Below are 19057 nucleotides of genomic sequence, written 5' to 3' on the forward strand. Positions count from 1 at the left end.
AACTGCCCATTTACCAATTTGAACTACCCAATAATGCGGTCAGAAATCTGCAATTTGGCCAATTTCATGCAAATTAAAAAATATGCCAATTTCAAAAGAGGGTCCAGAATGAACAATGCAGACATTCCTGGCTCTAAAATAACATTTTCTTTGTTCATCAATCACGTCTCCAGGCCCTTCTGATATTACTCTTGCTTTCTATTTTGAATTTTTATTCAAACAAAAAATAGAAGATTTACTGTTATGCAGACTACTGCAATATTGTAATAATTGTATAAATAATGTAAACCTATTCATGACTGCATATTAGAATGGCTAGTTGGACATTTATTGGACAATGACATCATTTGTTTACTTTTGAACATCGGCAAAAATTAAACATTTCCCCTACTTTGAGCTCCATTTCAAAGTTTTTTCATAGTAAAACCAATCAAAATCACCTCTATTTCTATAATATGTTTTCCATTCTATCAAATGAGACCAAGAAAACGAGAATACAACCATAAATACTATACGAAAATACACCACAAAGTCGGCGTTTTAATCCAAAAAAACAGTTGTAGGTTTTTTTTCTCATTATGCACTGCATGCTGCAGGATTTTTTTTATATGGTGCACAATGACCACACAGACCCAGTCTCTCACATGTGGGCCTACCAGCTTTCTCCTGTTTGATTTAAAGTCACTAGAATTTTTGAGTATATATACGTCAAACACGGTGGCCCGTAAGACGTATATATACGACCGAAATAGTCAAAGGGTTAAAAAAAGTTATTCAACAGTAAAGAATAAAATAGCATATGAATGTACAGTAGTCAACTTGGAAGGTTACAAAATTAAAAGCTCACATAACTGAGCAACTCTGCTGAACATACGTATATGGGAAGTTTTATGGAGGAAATGACTAGTATTAAAATATAATTTGCATTACTCTACACTTGTATGCTGCAGCTTGAAAATAATAAGGAAAATAATTTTAAGAGTACTATATGTGAACTTAAAGAATATAAATTATCACATTTTTAGGCAAGGTTTACATTAACGTATACACCTACCATCCGACTTACGACCGAGTTCGGTTCCGAGAAACCGGTCGTAAGTCGAAATGGTCGTAAGTCGAACTTTACTACTGAATATCAACAAAACATTTTTGTAATGACTTTATTTTATTGTTTTATTTTGGTATTTCATGTTTTACTTTACTTTTTATGTTGCTAGTAATGTATTTTATACTGTAAGGTTTAGGATAAACACTGTGTACAACACAAATAGTTGTTTATTTCCCAGAAATTTGGCATAAAACACATGGTCGTAAGTCGAGTGGTCGTAAGTCGAACAGGTTGTAAGTCGGATGGTAGGTGTATTTAGAAAATCTAAGATCTGAGCTCACTAGATGGCTTAACAATGAGAATCACATTCAAGAATACAAAGCCCAACCTTGGGACTGGCCAAACAAAATTAGGCTCATCAGAAAAAACTTATGCAAAGAAAACCATCTAAGAGGCAATTAAATAATATATGATTAAATAAGAGATTCTCTGGATTATCCTGTTTCATTAGATACAAGTTTATTGATAAAATATAAAGTGAACAAGAAAACTTGAAAATTCTAATGCCCAGCAAGAACAAATTCTGAATTCTTAATTAAAATCATTCCTGCTGCAGTCAGTGCCTCTCTCCATCCCATTAAACTGGGAAATGAGGAAATGGTGGTTTTGAATGATAAAGTATAGCTTTTACAAGTGCACCATCTCTTAACAAGAATTTCAGTATCTTATTAGCACAATATTGTATTTATTTTAATGCAAGGGAAGCGCCTAACCCATAGGGGTCATACTGCGCCAGGGGAATGGGAAGCATTCAGGTTCAATTTAAGGAAGGAGAGGATAAGTAGAGTTCCTTGGACCAAGAGCCCCTGACCAATATCAAGGCACCTACCTCCCTTGAGGGGAATCTTTTTAGTAAATAAAAAATATACAGCATATTTACTACGTAAAAACGTAGAAGTAATACAAAATAGTGATCCCCACAAATTCAAGGCATCCTAATTCACTAATTTCACGAAAAAACGATGCCCATTTTCTTTCAGCTATGGACAACATACTGAATTTCTCATTCCCACATCTCTCTTTGAGGATATTCTCATGAGTGCCAATATTAACTAGATTATGACATTATTGAGAGATATTGCCTCTAACAAAAAATGAGTCCATTTGCAGTTCCTGGATTCTGAAACCATTAGGAATATAATCCCCTTACAGATTTGAAGGGAGCACTATATATATTATCAAATCAGTGACCTACCAGTTATCATATGACTTCTTAATACAAACAAAAAAATGCTTGTTACACACTTTTGAGACCTAATATAACACTTGGATCAACACTTTTCTAACTATTTTTCCCCCACAACACTATGATACAGTAGTACATAATATATTTTATAAGTTCTGTATGTACTACATAGTTGAGTAATCTAACTGTACATATAACTGTGTCACACCTACAGAATTAAGAATTGCACGACTTTGCTGAACAACGTATCGAGGATCAGCAGCAGCTGAAACTTCTAACTTTAAATTTCCTACAAATTGACCAGTGCACAGCGTCCAAAAACGTGGCTCCTGAACACTAAAAACTCCTGGTAGAGCACTTATTTTATAGTAACATCCAGATAGTACGCTATCCAACTCTCTGGGCTGTCGCTGCATCAAAATTTCCACAGAATTTTTTAGAAGATCAAGTACACTAACTAGAATGAGGACAGCAATAAACAAGGAGCAAATAGGGTCTGCAATCAACCAGCCAAAGAAATACATAAGGACTGAAGACACTATAACACCCACTGATCCCAGAGTATCAGCCAAGATGTGAAGATAGACTCCCTTCATGATATGAGAGCCTCCACTGCCCCCATGTGAGTGACCATGTTGTGCACCTCCATGTGAGTGACCATGCTGTGCATGTCCATTATGTGAATGACCATGACCATGGTCACCATGTGAATGTCCATGAGATCCTCCACCATGGCTGTGGCCATGTCCACCGTGTTGGAATGCAAATATGCCAATAATATTGACAAAGAAGCCAAGAACAGACACAACAAATAATCGCTCGTGTTTCACTTCAGGAGGTTCAATTAAACGTTCAACAGACTCTGCAAAGATGAAAAATGACACAAATAATAACAGGAGCCCATTTATAAATCCCCCAAGAATCTCAGCCCTAACATATCCATAGGTAAATTTATCATTGGCTCTCCATTTAGTTATAACCTTGGCTGCCAGACCTACCATCAACCCAGAACAGTCAAAAAACATATGGAAGGCATCAGATATAAGACCAAGACTATTTGTAAATATTCCATAAAAGAGTTCAACAAAGCCAAAAGTTAAATTTAACAAAAGAAAGAGAAATAGATTGCGAGAGTCAGAGTCTGAAAGAATTAGTCTAACTACACTGCTGAGTAAATCCTTTATTTTAGTCCTGCTAACTGGAGCAATTACCTTGGTGTCCTCCACATCAATAGTAATAGGCAACATTGTGCCAGTTTTGGGTACTCACACTAGTACACTTTGTTTTCTGGGTTCAAAACTAATAATAATCTTCATTTGTTGTAAATCTGCTACACTGTCACATCCATTCCAAGTTTATTATGCTGTATAATCACAGATATTAGCCACCACTATTGGTCAAAATGCACATAAACACAAAATATATTCTCACTCTGGCACATTTCAGGTACAGTACAACACAACCTAATTTGAGGCTGTACAATATTTCGAGCAACTTGGAGGTTTGTCTTGTCAATACATGTAGTAAGATGTTCCTTAAAAGTAGTTTACCAACTACTCTCCTTCATACTAGATGAGTTAACACACTGAAAAAGAAGTAGGAATAAAATTTAAAATTTGACTGATATTAATGACCACTAGAAACTAAAAGGTGTTCGGTTTGAAAATAATAAACCGGAAGGCTAACTGTTCAATCATCTACTAAATACAAACGTGCACAAGTATCTAGATACAGTTCTTCCATAATCATCTAATTTTAGAGTTTCAGTAAACACATTAAGCACAAAAGTAAGACAGGGAAATAAAATAAAAACATTTGGCTATTTTCCTGACATCATGATTTTTACATGGTTCTTTTTCACAAGCAGAAAGCATTTAAATGGATTTGCCATTTTAGGAGGAAAGTAGAATTTTTTTTTTTTTATAAACAAACCACCATATCTTTGGAAACATGCCATTATCATTATGCAGTACTGTATTTCTTTTTCTGGTTAGAAAGCATGACTACAGGTTAAAATAAAAACTGAACAAATAGTGTATTGTACACTATTCTAGAGTATAATTTTTTATGAACTCTAGTATAAAAATGTATTATACCCCAGAACTGAAATGCAGTACAGTACTACCAAAATAAATATACAGTGGACCCCCACATAACGATCACCTCCGAATGCGGCCAATTATGTAAGCGTATTTATGTAAGTGCGTTTGTAAGTGTATGTTTGGGGGTCTGAAATGGACTAATCTACTTCACAATATTCCTTATGGGAACAAATTCGGTTAGTACTGGCACCTGAACATACTTCTGGAGTGAAAAAATATCGTTAACCGGGGGTCCACTGTACATACATTCCATGGTGCCATGAGTACCTGTTCAAGGGCCTGGAAAATTAATGCCATAGATGAGGCTTCTTGACTGATGGCTTTATCAATCAGGTTATAGGTACTAACTGCAGAGATTCCAACTTAAGAACCCTAACTTGGCTGATCATGAATTGCTGGTAGGAGTTTATCAAGTTCCCGCTAAAGATGGTTTGGGATTTATGGCTAATAATCATTTTATCTGATGGGAGGGTATTAGGAAGTCTTAGGTCCTTTTGCATTATCTGTTAAGCTTCCTGATCTAGCAAGGCATAATTTAAGTGTGCATATCTGGAGCCCTCTAGTATTTTTCCAGGTACAGTATATATCATGGTGTATCTTTCTCATTCTACATTCTATGGAATGTAGCTTGAGAACTTCAGTGTTTGCAATAATACAGGAGTTTGACTGAATGGGCACTATCAGTAAAAATTCTCTACCTTCTCTACATCTGCAATTTCTCCCACTCTAAAGTGGGCTGTTAGTCTAAAAAGCACCAATGAGCTGTGGGCCCACCTCATACCCAAGACCATCTCAAAGCTGTAACACCTCACTTCCAGTTCCAGAATACAGAACATACAAGTCTGGCCACATGCCTCTGCTTTAAGCTAAGAGACTGACCATCTTCCAAGGCTGAGGGACAGATTACCTCAGACCAGCTCTCAAGGACTGTAATTCAACTTTATAGCTGACCGACGAAACCTGCTTACTAGGTGAAATATTTCATCAATAAAGATACCTAAGTGTTGCAAGTGTCTTAATCGTTTTATCAGTAACAAATAAAATTTATAATATAGTTCATTTTTTGTTCAGGGGCTCAAGTTTTTAATTACTGTATGTAAATTCTCCAATATTACACGAGTTACGCAATAAGGGAGTTATGCTTTGGGCCTATAGGGAGAAATATTATTTTTTTTTGTAACCCAAAATTACTTGATGTTTGAGAATTTATATACGTAATAGGTCATCACAAAACTCAAAACTAAGACCTGAATCTCAATATTAACCAGAATAACATTTGTATTTTTATAAAACAAGAAATAGTTAGGGATATGGGTATTTGCGGGAATTGTAGATGAATGGTTCATAGAACCGACACATTGATAAATTAGACACATGCAACTCTGGGTATCTTTATTGAGGAAACGTTTCACCACACAGTGGCTTCATCAGTCCATACAAAGGAGAATCGTGAAGAACAGGAGTAGTTTGAAGTACAGTGGACCCCCGGTTCGCGATGTCATCAGTATCCGATAAATCCGGTATCCGAAGCATTATATTGCAAAAAATTTGCCTCGGTTCCCGTTACAAAACCCGGTACGCGATATGATTCGTATGAGACGTGTCCACATGTGGCCTGAACTGCCCCATGTGTGCCAGTGTTTACAAGCCAGCCAGTGTGCGCGCATCTAAGGATACATTCGGTACATTCCATATTATCCATATTATCACTGTTTTTGGTGCTTGTTTCTGCAAAATAAGTCACCATGGGCCCCAAGAAAGCTTCTAGTGCCAACCCATCGAGACCAAGGGTGCTAATGACTATTGAAATGAAGAAAGAGATAACTGCAAAGTATGAAGGTGGAGTGCGTGTGTCGGACCTGGCCAAGTTGTATAGTAAATCCCAATCAACCATCTCTACTATAGTGAGCAGGAAAACGGCAATCAAGGAAGCTGTTCTTGCAAAAGGTGCAACTGTGATTACAAAACAGCGGTCGCAAGTGTTAGAAAATGTTGAGAGGCTGTTATTGGTGTGGACAACTGAAAAACAGATAGCAGAAGATAGCATCTCTCAAGCGATCACTTGTGAAAAGGCTACGCAGTTGCATGAGGATTTAATTAGAAAAATGCCTGCAACTAGTGGTGATGCGAGTGAATTTAAGGCCAGCAAAGGTTGGTTTAAAAGATTTAAGAATCGTAGTGGCATACATAGTGTGATTAGGCATGGTGAGGCTGCCAGATCTTCATTAAAGGTAAGTATCAATTATTTTATTGTGATTATTCTATTGTTATTATTGTTATTGTAATTATTCTATTGCATTAAACTTAATATTTCATGTGGTAAAAGTTTTTTTTTTCATACTTTTGGGTGTCTTGCACGGATTAATTTGATTTCCATTATTTCTTATGGGGAAAATTGATTCGCTTTCCGATAATTTTGCTTTACGATGAGCTCTCAGGAACGGATTAATAACATGAACCGGGGGTCCACTGTAATCAGTCCCTCAGCCTTGAGTCGATGTGATCAGTCCAGTCTTGAAAAGACTACAGCATATGTGTGAAGAAGTGGCTTATATACTGTAGGCAAATGGAGAGGTGCAGCAGTCGCAGGAGGTATCACATTTCCCAATGTGGAAGCAGGTCGTGCCAAGGGTTAGGCAAGTGAAAAATTCCCAAGTATTAAGATCTCAAGAAGTTGCAGTGTCAGACAGGATTGTAGATGAATGGTTCAGAGAACCGACACATTGATAAATTAGACACGTGCAACTCTTGGGTATCTTTAATGAGGAAACCCTTGGGCACGACCTACTTCCACAGTGGGAAAATGTGATACATTCTACAACTGCTGCACCTCTCCATCTGCCCACAGTATATAAGCCACTTCTTCGCACATATGCTGTATTCTTTTCAAGACTGATGGACTGATCACATTGACTCGAGGCTGAGGGACTGATTACCTCGAACTACTCCTGTTCTTCACGATTCTCCTTTGTATGGACTGATGAAGCCACTGTGGAACGTTTCCTCAATAAAGATACCCAAGAGTTGCACATGTGTGTAATTTATCATTTGTGGGAATAGAATGGGATATGGTATAGGTATTCCTCACTCAACGACCGAGTTCCATTCTTAAGAGTAGGTCAGTAAGTGAACTGGTCATCAAGTGATGAGCTGCCCCTTACTGATATTTCAAGCATACTGTATTGTTAGTGGGTTTCATAAACCATCTTTAGATATTGTTTTAATGTTGCATTGGCACCTTTTATAATACTTTTAGTATATTAATAATAGTAGGCATTAAAAAATATAAAAAAATAAAATACACACATAGTACACTGGTGGAAGAGCTGGTCATAAGCCCAAGCGCTCATTAAACAGGTAGGTTGTTAAGTGTGATTTGTCAGGGTTGTGATACTGGGGATGGCAGTTGTACATAGAATGAGGTTGGATTATCACCTAACATCAGTAGTGGCAATTCAGTGGTGACTGAAGTAATGGAGATAATGGAGAGGCGGGGATGAGCAGGGAGAGGAGAGAGGAAGGGTAGCCAAGCATTTATTACACAAATAGTCACAGCACTAGAAACAAGCTGGAAGAGTTGAGATTAGCTGCATGTGTGGGACATGATGCTTATGTAATAACCGAGACAAAGTTTAATTTGAAGTCGGAACATGCCTGCTGAGTGCCACATTCAAGGGGTTTAAGTTGTTCCACAATGATAGAAATAATGGGAAGGGGTGAGGTCTCACTACATGTCAAAAAAAAAAAAATAGAATTGCTGCATAAAAACTGGTTTAAAGGCAGATGGAACACATACACAGTCTTTGTGTTAAGTTTCTGATTTTAGGTGTGATATACTGACCCCTGAACGTAGAGACTAAGGGACACATCTTCGGGAACTAAATGTTAAGGTTTCAAGCCATGAAAATGTAATAATTCTTGGGGATTTTAGCTTACATAAAAGTGGCTGGGAATATAGGGTCAAATGACTTCCTAGAGGTTGGATAATCCAGGATTGCTTTATAAAACAGTTTTTTGACAGAACCAATGAAGGGAAATAAAAAGCTTAATTTGGTTTTGGTTAACAAGGAGACTCCTATTAATTATCTGAGGGTTAGAGAGAAGCTTGGCACTGAATGGAAGTATGATAGTAAGGATGCTACAGTAAGGGTCTCAGATTTTTGTTCTGCAGATTACAATGAGCATATAAACATGTGTCAAGTGATGACTTGGGTAACAGTGAGAACTACCTCGATGATTCCAGGTGGTGGTGACAGCCCGTCCAGGAACTAAGTTGCTTCACTTCCTGAAAGTCAAAGGACTACTTTTCCGACACAACTATACGGTTAATTGGGTATTCCTGTCCCAGGAAGCGCCTTGTTATCATGCCCAAGCGAGAGAACAAGAAAAGGAGCAGCCCAGTTCACTTAGGAGCTGGACATAAAGTCTAGCCCAGCAGCACTACTGATGATGTACACAAACTAGACTCAGTCATTTTAACATCCCGTATCTTGATTCTATACTAGCGGAGTCAAATTAAGCAATTTTTAAAATTGTAATATACCAATAAATTATTTAACAATTTACTTTAATCTGAGCTGTCAAACACAAAATTGTTCTACAGGCATTTTTATTAAAATAAAAGCAAGGGCCCTCAAAGGAAATAAGTCACTTTGACTTTTTTGGTTTATCCTAGGTAATTTACACACATGCTGCTATGTATGATAATTTATGTAACTATTTATCTATTCCTGTACCTGAATAAACTTATTAAGGGTTCTCTCCAAGGATATCAGCAACCGTAGGAAGTTTAACAGATCAAAATTCTCAAACATCTTTAATGAATACATATTTATTCTTTTTTTTTTTTAACTTTGAAAACCTTGTCACAAGCTAATTTTTTTCTCTTCCCATCGTTTTTGCTTCATTTCAGCCATCAATATTCTTCCCTCCAACATCTGCCCTACTACAATAATAAATCTATGTAGTATACTTTAACACTGTATTCTAAATATCATACAAGCCACCCAAAGAATATATACAGTTTCAAAAAAAGATTCAATGAGAATAATATGAAGTGGATGAACAGGAGACAAACATATCTTTTACAGAAGAACAGAAATTTATGGGCATATCAATATAGGAGAGGGTCACCTTATGAACCAATATATTCAGTAGTAAAAAAGAGGTTAAAGAAGAATAAGAAGACCTACACAAGACCATGAAATTAAAGTTACAAAAGACAAATCCAAATATTTTTTCCAAGTACAGCATAAAACAAAGATTAGAGAAAAGTCAAGTCTACTTAAACCTAACTTTGAACAATTACTGGTAATGAGAAAGAAATATGCTTGATTATTAACGGTTATTTCCTTTCTGTCTTTACACAGACACAAATGATATTAAAATAATTATTATAGTGGATCTGAGGGAAATAAATTAGGTAATATCACAGTCACTACTAATATGGCTATTAAACAGGTTGACCAATTAAAGAATAGCAAGTCACCAAGTCCCAATGAATATTTTTGAATGGTTCCTAAACAGGACAAAATGAAACTTGGTGAAACACACTAACCTTTTTTAATACTATATTACTCCAAACAGGTGTAATGCTGGAGAATGGGAAGACTGCTAATGTACACCAGAAGAGTTACGAGAGATATGGGGACATCTACGCGAGAACAAATAGGAAGCGCGTCTGTCTAATGCTCAGCAGATGGAGGATGAACCCTCCACCATGTCTTGTGCTGAATGACCCACATGGTTTAGTACAGTGGTACCTAGAGTTACGAACTTAATCTGTTCCAGGAGGCTGTTCGAGTGCCGATACCAAACGAATTTGTTCCCATAAGGAATAATGTAAATTTGATTAGTCCATTTCAGACCCCCAAAAATACACTTACAAAAGTACCTACAAAAATACACTTACACAACTGTTAGAGTTGGGAGTTGTTCAAAACTCAAGGTACCACTGTACTTGACATGAATTATTTAATTTAGTGCAATGCAATTCCTATATTTAAATCAGGGGATAAGTCTCTGCCACCAAATTTTCATCCAATAGAGAGATTAAGAGCCCTGACCCTATGCTCCTGAAAGATGTAGAATGAGGAAAGATACTGAAGTACAGTATATCAGTGGAAGACAGGCATAAAAACAATATATATAAAGTACTAAGGATATCCAGTAAAGAGGGAACTCGAAATAATGGATTTAAACAGGAAAAATTTTGAATTAGAAAGGATGTAGGAAAGTATTGGTTTGGGAATAGAGCTGTCAGTGAGTGAACAATCTGCTAAGTAGGGTTATTGAAGCTAAATCCTTAGGAGCTTTAAAAATAGTTTAGACAAATATATAAGAGTAAAAAGGATTGGATTTAAGTACAACCTGCCTAGAATCAGTTATTAGTTTTACTGAAGCGAATTCATTGGGTAGCTCTTAGGTTAAATGTGCATAGTGTACTTTTTGTGTTATCAGGATCATTGTAAAAAATAATTTATGGTATGTACCGAAGGCCTAAATATTGACTTATTCGTTCACAAAACTCCAGCTGGTTCAGCCAGCCCAGTGTAGCATAGCGTGTATAAGGTCAAGGATGCAGCAGTGTTCATGCACGCTATCACTCAGTCTTCACTCAGTGCTAGATATAATGCGGCCCTCACAACAGCGACTACTGAACCTTAACTTGAAAACATAGGGATAAAAAGAGTTAAATGACCTACCTCGACTATTCCAGCTGGTGGTGACAGCCCGTCCAGGAACTTGTTAAACTAGGTCGCTTTACTTCCTGTGAGTCAAAGGACTACTTTCCCGACACAACTATACGGTTAACTGAGTATTCCTGTCTCTTGAAGCGCCTTGGTATCATGCCCAAGCGAGAGAACAAGAAAAGAAGCAGCCCAAGTTCACTCAGCAGCCGGACGTACAGTGTCACTCAGCGTACTTCCCCAGCGGCACTACTGATGATGTACACAAACTCGTCTCGGTCATTTCAACATCCCATACTATGATTCAATACTAACAGCGTCAAGTTAAGCAATTTTTAAAACTGTAATATATCTATAAAATTATTTAACATTTTTCTGTAATTCGAGCTGTCAAAAACAAAATTGTTGTACAGGCGTTATCAACAAAATAAAAGAAAGGGTCCCAAATGAAATAATTCGCTTTGTTAGACCTTTTTTGGGTTTTCCTTGGTTATCTAAACATATGCTGCTGTGTATGATAATTTATGTAACTGTTTTTATATGTACCTGTACCTGAATAAACTTACTTACTAAGGGTTCTCTCCAAGGATATCAGCGACCCCGGGAAGTTTGACAGATCAGAGTTCTTGAAGATCTTTGATGAATACGTATTTATTCGATTTTTTAACATTGAAAACCTTACCATCGTTTTTGCTTCGTTTCAACTATCAATATTCTTCCCTTCGACATCTGTCCTACTATAATAATCAACCAATGTAGTATACTTCAGCACTGTATTCTTAAATTCGCACCCTACCTTAAGCTTCCACCTGCTCATCACTTTCACATTTGCTAACATTTCTTCCAGCGTTTGCTCATATTAACCATTCTGTTCCTTAACTCATTCACTTTCACTCGTTTTTTTTTTTTACTCGCCGTACAATTATCACTACGCCACTTTCCTCTTATTTTAAATCTACCTACCAATAATATGATAATGATTACTCTATTTCAGTTCTTTCGTGAAGTCACGATAATTTATACAATAGGTACCAGCTTATATCACTCGCTTATCACTAACACTGTTCCTAGGACCCCAGTGGAAATAAGTCATTTCGACTTTTTTGCTTTTTTTTCTGGGTAATTTACACATGTTACTATTTATGATAATTATACTTATGTGTGTCTGTACGTAAATAAACTTGATGAAGAAGAACTATGTTTACTGTGACTATAAATTAATATATAGGTGGCATGTTGCAGGTGTTCTCTAGTAACTTGCCAGCTGCTCAGTGTGTGTGAGTGTTGGTCACGCGACGATTGATATGCTCAAGTAAATTCTTCTCTTTTAGTAACTCTCGGCAGCTTGTATCAATTCGTCTGTGCTAGAATTTAACCAAATGTTATGTACTTCGGTATACCGCCATGACTAACTTATGAGCACCCAGGGACTGTGAGCTAGTTAGTCAAGGAGTAAGTCAGGGAGTTAGTAAGTCAGTGAACTATTAGGTCAGTGGGTGAATCATCACGAACCCTTTTACAACACGTCTTGTCTCAGGTTTTATATATCAATGACAAAATCAGATGTCTTAACGGCACCTTGTGCAAAATGCAAAGTCAGGACAGGATGGCAGGGAAACATCCAGTGGAACAGGAGCAAGACATACATCTAATAGATCTAATAAGCATGTCTTAACAGATAGCATGACAGACCAGTACACTTACCCAGCAGCAGACAGATGAAGTAAGACACTACCTCAGAGAATGTAGAGCATCAAGCGTACAGCTTCAGGTGAAGTGAAACCGCGGCAACAAAGTAAGGTGGACTGGTGGGCACAATGATTGAACCCTTTCCTGTAATAGCGTCGTTCATTTATCCTTAGTTAAACTCATCCTAGCTGTATGCCTATACTCATGATTTGTAAGATGCAATAGAATAAATTGTTTTATATGTAAAACATTTGAATCGATTATTTAAACCTAGATAAACATCACTCAGTCGATGACCGATAACTTTACAAATTAACTTTATCTTATCTAACTGGTTGGACCAGCATAAGAAATGGATGGTTTGTAACATGCCGTCAAATAATTTCTGATGTGGACAATATGAAGGTACAGATTTTTTTTTCACACAAATCAGTTTTACAGGCTAAGAGCTTTTATTCTACCTCAGCTCATTTCAAAGCCCCAGTCCTATGACCTGGATAGGTTGATGTGGTCGAAGTGGCAGATGCAATTCAACGAAAACTAAGGTTCTAATCCTAGAAGGAAATAATTATGGCACTTATAGGCTAAACAATATAAATTTTAGACAAAGTGAATGCGAAAAAGATCTAGCTCTGGCTACCAGAAATTTAAAACCATGACAAAAGTACATAAATGTCCCTGGTTTGATTGGCATGTTTCCTTAGTTTTAGTTTAATATGTTTATTATGCACCCCATACCCATCCTGTGGGCGGTAGTCAAAAGATTACAGAGGTACATAATGGGTCCAGGGACTGGGCCTCAAAGTTTTGATAGCTGAGCAAGTTACAGAGGTAATGAATTCACAATTTACAAAGGTAATGAACTCACAATTTACAAAGGTAATGAACTCCAGGTAGGTCTAGTCACAATCATGACAAGTTACAAAGGTATTTACAGATTACAGAGGTACACAATGGGTCCAGGGACCGGGCTCCAAAGTTTTGATGGCTGAACTAGGTACAAGGTAATGAACTCACAAGTTACAAAGGTAATGAATACTGTAAGAATGGTTACTTACGTTTATACATGGCTGCAATCAATCATGTTGAAGTTACATATGCTTCCCCCTGTTCACCTAGGAGTAAGTAGATACCTGGGTGTTAGTCGAGTGCTGTGGGCTTCGCAATCATTACTGATTCTATGTCATCACTGAAGGCTCTTGACTCATATAATGACTAACAACATGCTCATTGGACAGGGACAAAAGAATTAATGTACAATTGCTATGGATCCCATTACACATTGGATTACTCCTTCATGATAAAGTTTATATGTTAGCCAAGAAGAGTACTCAGAAGGAGAATGTAAAATATAACTTAGGTATATCTGTGTCTAGCATTAGGAATAATATTAGGAGAGAAGTAAACAATGAAAATGATTGTTATAGGAATCCAGTTAGAAGCCCGAGTAGATCTATAACCCACTATGATAACATGAATGTAGATAAGTATGTTTATGGAGCAACTTGCAGTGTGAACAGACTGACTGTTGTAGTGGCCAGGCTTAGGCTTGGTTACAAGTACTTCTGACAGTTTGGGAGACACACAGATGATGATCAAACTAAATGTAAATTATGTGATCAGGCATATAGTCACTGTCTTGAACACTATGTGCTTAATTGTCCACTTATTGAGGAATACAGAGACAGACAGTATAATAACCCATGTGACATTTCAAGATATCTTATTAATGAAAATAAGATACTAGATATACTAAACAAATTTCCTAAATTTGCTTGTAACAGATAAGTGAACTATAGATATATAGATATAAATCCATATGTATTCCTGTTAACCCTTTGGGGCCTAGTTCCTAGGCCTTTTGTGTATCCATATGCGATTGATACAATGTTATGGTCCTTGAAGGTGAGATCCTCCGACATGATCACTCCCAGGTCTTTGACGTTGGTTTTTCGCTCTATTTTGTGGAAGGAATTTGTTTTGTACTGTGATGAAGTTTTAATTTCCTCATGTTTACCATATCGGAGTAATTTAAATTTCTCACCGTTGAACTTCATATTGTTTTCTGCAGCCCATTGAAAGATTTGGCTGATGTCTGCCTGGAGCCTTGCAGTGTCTGCAATGGAAGACACTGTCATGCAGATTCGGGTGTCATCTGCAAAGGAAGACACGGTGCTGTGGCTGACATCCTTGTCTATGTCAGATATGAGGATGAGAAACAAGATGGGAGTGAGTACTGTGCCTTGCGGAATAGAACTTTTCACCCTAGCCGCCTCAGACTTTATTCTGTTGACTACTACTCTTTGTGTTCTGTTTGTGAGGAAATTATAGATCCATCTACCAACTTTTCCTGTTATTCCTTTAGCTCGCATTCTATGCGCTATTACGCCATGATCACACTTGTCGAAGGCTTTTGCAAAGTCTGTGTGTATTACATCTGCATTCTTTTTGTCTTCTAATGCATCTAGGATCTTGTCGTAGTGATCCAGTAGTTGGGACAGATAGGAGCGACCTGCTCTAAACCCATGTTGCCCTGGGTTGTGTAATTGATGGGTATTCAGATGGGTGGCGATCTTGCTTCTTAGGACCCTTTCAAAAATTTTTATGATATGGGATGTTAGTGCTATCGGTCTGTAGTTTTTTGCTATTGCTTTACTGCCCCCTTTATGGAGTGGGGCTATGTCTGTTGTTTTTAGTAACTGTGGAACGGCCCCAGTGTTCATGCTCCCTCTCCATAGGATGTTAAAAGCACGTGATAGGGGCTTCTTGCAGTTCTTGATGAACACGGAGTTCCATAGTCTGGCCCTGAGGCAGAGTGCATGGGCATGTCATTTATCGCCTGTTCGAAGTCATTTGGCGTCAGGATAACATCAGAGAGGCTTGTGTTTACCAAATTCTGTGGCAATTTCATAAAAAATTCATTTTGATCTTCGACTCTCAGTCTGGTTAGCGGCTTGCTAAAAACTGAGTCATATTGGGACTTGAGTAGCTCACTCATTTCCTTGCTGTCATCTGTGTCGGACCAATCTCTTTTAAGTAGGGGCCCAATACTGGATGTTGTTCTCGACTTTGATTTGGCATAAGAAAAAAAACATTTTGGGTTTCTTTCGATTTCATTTATGGCTTTTAGTTCTTCCCGCGATTCCTGACTCCTATAAGATTCCTTTAGCTTGAGTTCGATGTTTGCTATTTCTCTGACCAGTGTCTCCCTACGCATTTCAGATATGTTGGCCTCTTTTAGCCACTCTGTTATTCTTTTCCGTCGCCTGTAAAGGGAGCGCCTGTCTCTTTCTATTTTACATCCACTCCTCCTTTTTCTTAAAGGAATAAGCCTTGAGCATACATCGAGTGCCACCGAGTTAATCTGTTCTAGGCGTAAGTTGGGGTCAGTGTTGCTTAGTCTTAGTCTTAGATATTCCATGCCTGCAGATACCAAGTGCATAATATGTGCACAGGCTTGGTTTCCATTTGCCCTGGATTTTTGTGACTGTATTCCCTGTTGGTGCATGTTTTCTTGTCCCATTCCTTTCCTCACTAGTACTAACAATGGAGCTCTCACCAGCTGTTTCTGGTAATATATTCTCAATATTAGTAGTGGAGTCCCCTTGCTTGCTATCTCCTGTGGTATTACTAGTTTGTAATATTGGTTTTATCTTGTCCTTGACTACACTTGTTTCCCCACTACAGCTCCTGTCTCCCTCGAGGCCATTAATATGCATTCCCCCATGCATACAGTTACTGTCTACCAGGACAGCACCTCCAGCCTCACCGTTACTGTTTGCCAGGACAGCGCCTCCAGCCTCACAGTTACTGTCTACCAGGACAGCACCTCCAGCCTCACAGTTGCTATCTACCAGGACAGCACCTCCAGCCTTATAGTTTCTGACTACATGGCCAGCACCTCCAGCCATACAGTTACTGTCGGCCAGGACAGCACCTCCAGCCTTACAGTTTCTGACTACATGGCCAGCACCTCCAGCCATAGTTACTGTCGGCCAGGACAGCATCCGTACCAAGGGCGATAGCACCATCCAGCCCAGACTTTTATTTTCCCATCTGTTATAAAATGCTTCCAGGTTTTCTATGAAGGCTGCTTTGATGTTATCCTCTTTTAATACCAATGTGATTTTAGTCCACAGATTGATATCATTTGGGCATACCCAGAAACAGTTCCCTGATTTAATACTGCTTGTAGATAATTCTTGGATATCTGCACAAGGGGCATGACACCAATTTCCACAAAAGTGGCATGTAATCCACGTGGAAGCCCACTTGTTTGATTTGCTGCAGACTACACAGGATTTCATAATGTGATTTTAATGGTTGATTTACTGTAATTCTACTAATAACCTCTTGAACATTCTACTAATAACCTCCTTAAAGTGAAGATCTGGTTATTTATGTTTCTATTTCTAAATGTACTTGTATATTTGGACAAGCTTACCGCTCTAAGTTACTCCTTTATAGTTATTGTTTGTGTGTTTGATAAGGGCGCCTAAAACCCCGTCTGGTTATAGTCCATTTCATTGTCCAACGAATCCATTTGAAACCGGTCAAGGGTTCGGAACCAGTCGGATCTGATCAGTGGATCACTTATTAAAACATATCTGGTAGGTGATTTGGGCTAACACATAAAGGAAGTACTGGAAATTATTTAACCAAGTAATATGTGATTAGATTGATACAAAAGTGTAACTTGCGTGTTGGAGAACCGGTGATTGCTGGCAGCTCCTACAATGACGAACGGTCGAGACCTCAACCCTTATTTACAGCCTGAAGGGTTATAGATCACTGTATTTAGCTTTTCTAGATTTTTTCCGTCTCCACCACAACAAATGCTATGTTATCACTATAGTTGACTGGTGAAGATTATTGGAGGAATGTCGCTTTTGCTGGAGTAATATTTGCTTTTCGTTGTGTATATTGCAACCGCTGTTAACTACAGGTTATATGAATTTCCACTGTATACGTCTAGTATTTTAAGAATGAAGAAAAAACTAATGATGGTCACTCCACCCCACTCAGTACCATTTTGTTACTGGTTATTTGCTACTACAACACTGTGGTAAGGTTTCTGGATGATAAATGGTCTTATCGTTGTAAATCTTCACTAATATTGTATTTTTACAAAACTGTACACTTTTCGTATTTCCTCAAGATTTTGCAACTTATCTGGGTTAAGAATAAGTTTTCTCCTTCTGTATTTAGCTCCTTGATTGCTGGAGATCTGATCAAGATTGACAGTTGTGAGTCTTGGAAAGTGATCAGATAGAAGATCATCAACAATGAGAGTCACACAACGTATGTGATGTATTAAATCCAAGGCACAGATCTAGTATGCCAACATATATGTGAGTAGGCTCAGTAGTGCCCACAATTCGACCATTATCATGCTCATTTAGCAATTTCACTAGTTTAGTTCCATTGGTGTTGTTATAGACCCACCAACATTCTTATGTCTGGCACTAAAATCTCCAAGAATGAGGGTAGGTTCACTATTGATGCGATCTGGTAAAGCACCAGGTCGAAGCTGGTTCGCTGGGGCATAGAGATTAAAAATGTTTATGGAAAAATCGCCTGCATATACTTTGACACCATGATACTGCATGTTTACTCGACTCTGTAAGGAAAGGAGTGAATGTGGCAAGTTCTTTCTGACATACATCACACAACAGTTGGTTGACCTTAGGTTATAAGCTGCATATCCAGGCAACTTTGGTGGAGGTGCTCCATCTTTCAGTCTACATTCCTGCAAACAGATGACATCAATATTCTTGGCTGCACTAATATGATGTAAGTCAGGCAACCGCTTCCTGATGGAAGCAATGTTCCATGAAAACATTTGTAATGTATCCATTGTAGTGAGTTATTACAATCTCTTGCTCATAAGATGGTAAGATTAAGCTTTGGCTACAGTGTGCAGACACTTAAGAGCAAATAGCATAGTTTGTACGTGTTTATCTTCAGGACCTTTATTTTTAAGCATTTTTCGGCATCTTGGCAGCCAGTTGAAAGGCAAGTCTTGAAGCCAAGAGTCACGGGCTTCTTTCTTACAAATTGCTTGAAACTGAACGGAGATTAAACAAGCTCCTATCATGTGCTTTTAATTAACATCCTATTGAGAGGGACCATGGACGCAGGGGTCGTTCCACAGTTACTAAAAACAACAGACATAGCTCCACTCCACAAAGGGGGCAGTAAAGCAATAGCAAAGAACTAGACAGATAGCGCTAACGTCCCATATAATAAAAACCTTTGAAAGGGTTCTAAGAAGCAAGATCGC

At 37.9% G+C, this 19057-nt stretch overlaps 1 protein-coding gene across 2 annotated transcripts; it reads right to left on the reverse strand.

The window, feature by feature from the left end:
- Positions 1-1542: 1542 nt before the first annotated feature.
- Positions 1543-13959, reverse strand: ZnT86D (zinc transporter 86D). 2 transcript variants are annotated; one of them, XM_053781070.2, is made up of 3 exons: positions 13833-13959; positions 12790-12918; positions 1543-3879 (listed from the first exon to the last, which is right to left on the reverse strand). In XM_053781070.2, the coding sequence occupies exon 3, from the start codon at positions 3539-3541 to the stop codon at positions 2459-2461; it is 1083 nt and encodes a 360-aa protein (XP_053637045.1). In that variant the 5' UTR covers positions 3542-3879; positions 12790-12918; positions 13833-13959; the 3' UTR covers positions 1543-2458. The 2 variants fall into 2 exon arrangements, with proteins under 2 accessions (XP_053637045.1, XP_053637044.1); XM_053781069.2 differs by lacking the exons at positions 12790-12918; positions 13833-13959 and adding an exon at positions 11101-12461.
- Between the last annotated feature and the right edge of the window lie 5098 nt (positions 13960-19057).

The sequence above is a fragment of the Cherax quadricarinatus genome, chromosome 15 (assembly GCF_038502225.1).
Source record: "Cherax quadricarinatus isolate ZL_2023a chromosome 15, ASM3850222v1, whole genome shotgun sequence".
Classification (NCBI taxonomy): Eukaryota; Metazoa; Arthropoda; class Malacostraca; order Decapoda; family Parastacidae; genus Cherax; species Cherax quadricarinatus.

Coding starts and splice junctions, on each gene's coding strand:
- ZnT86D (XM_053781070.2), bottom strand. CDS start 3,541: ATGTTGCCTATTACTATTGATGTGGAGGACACCAAGGTAATTGCTCCA.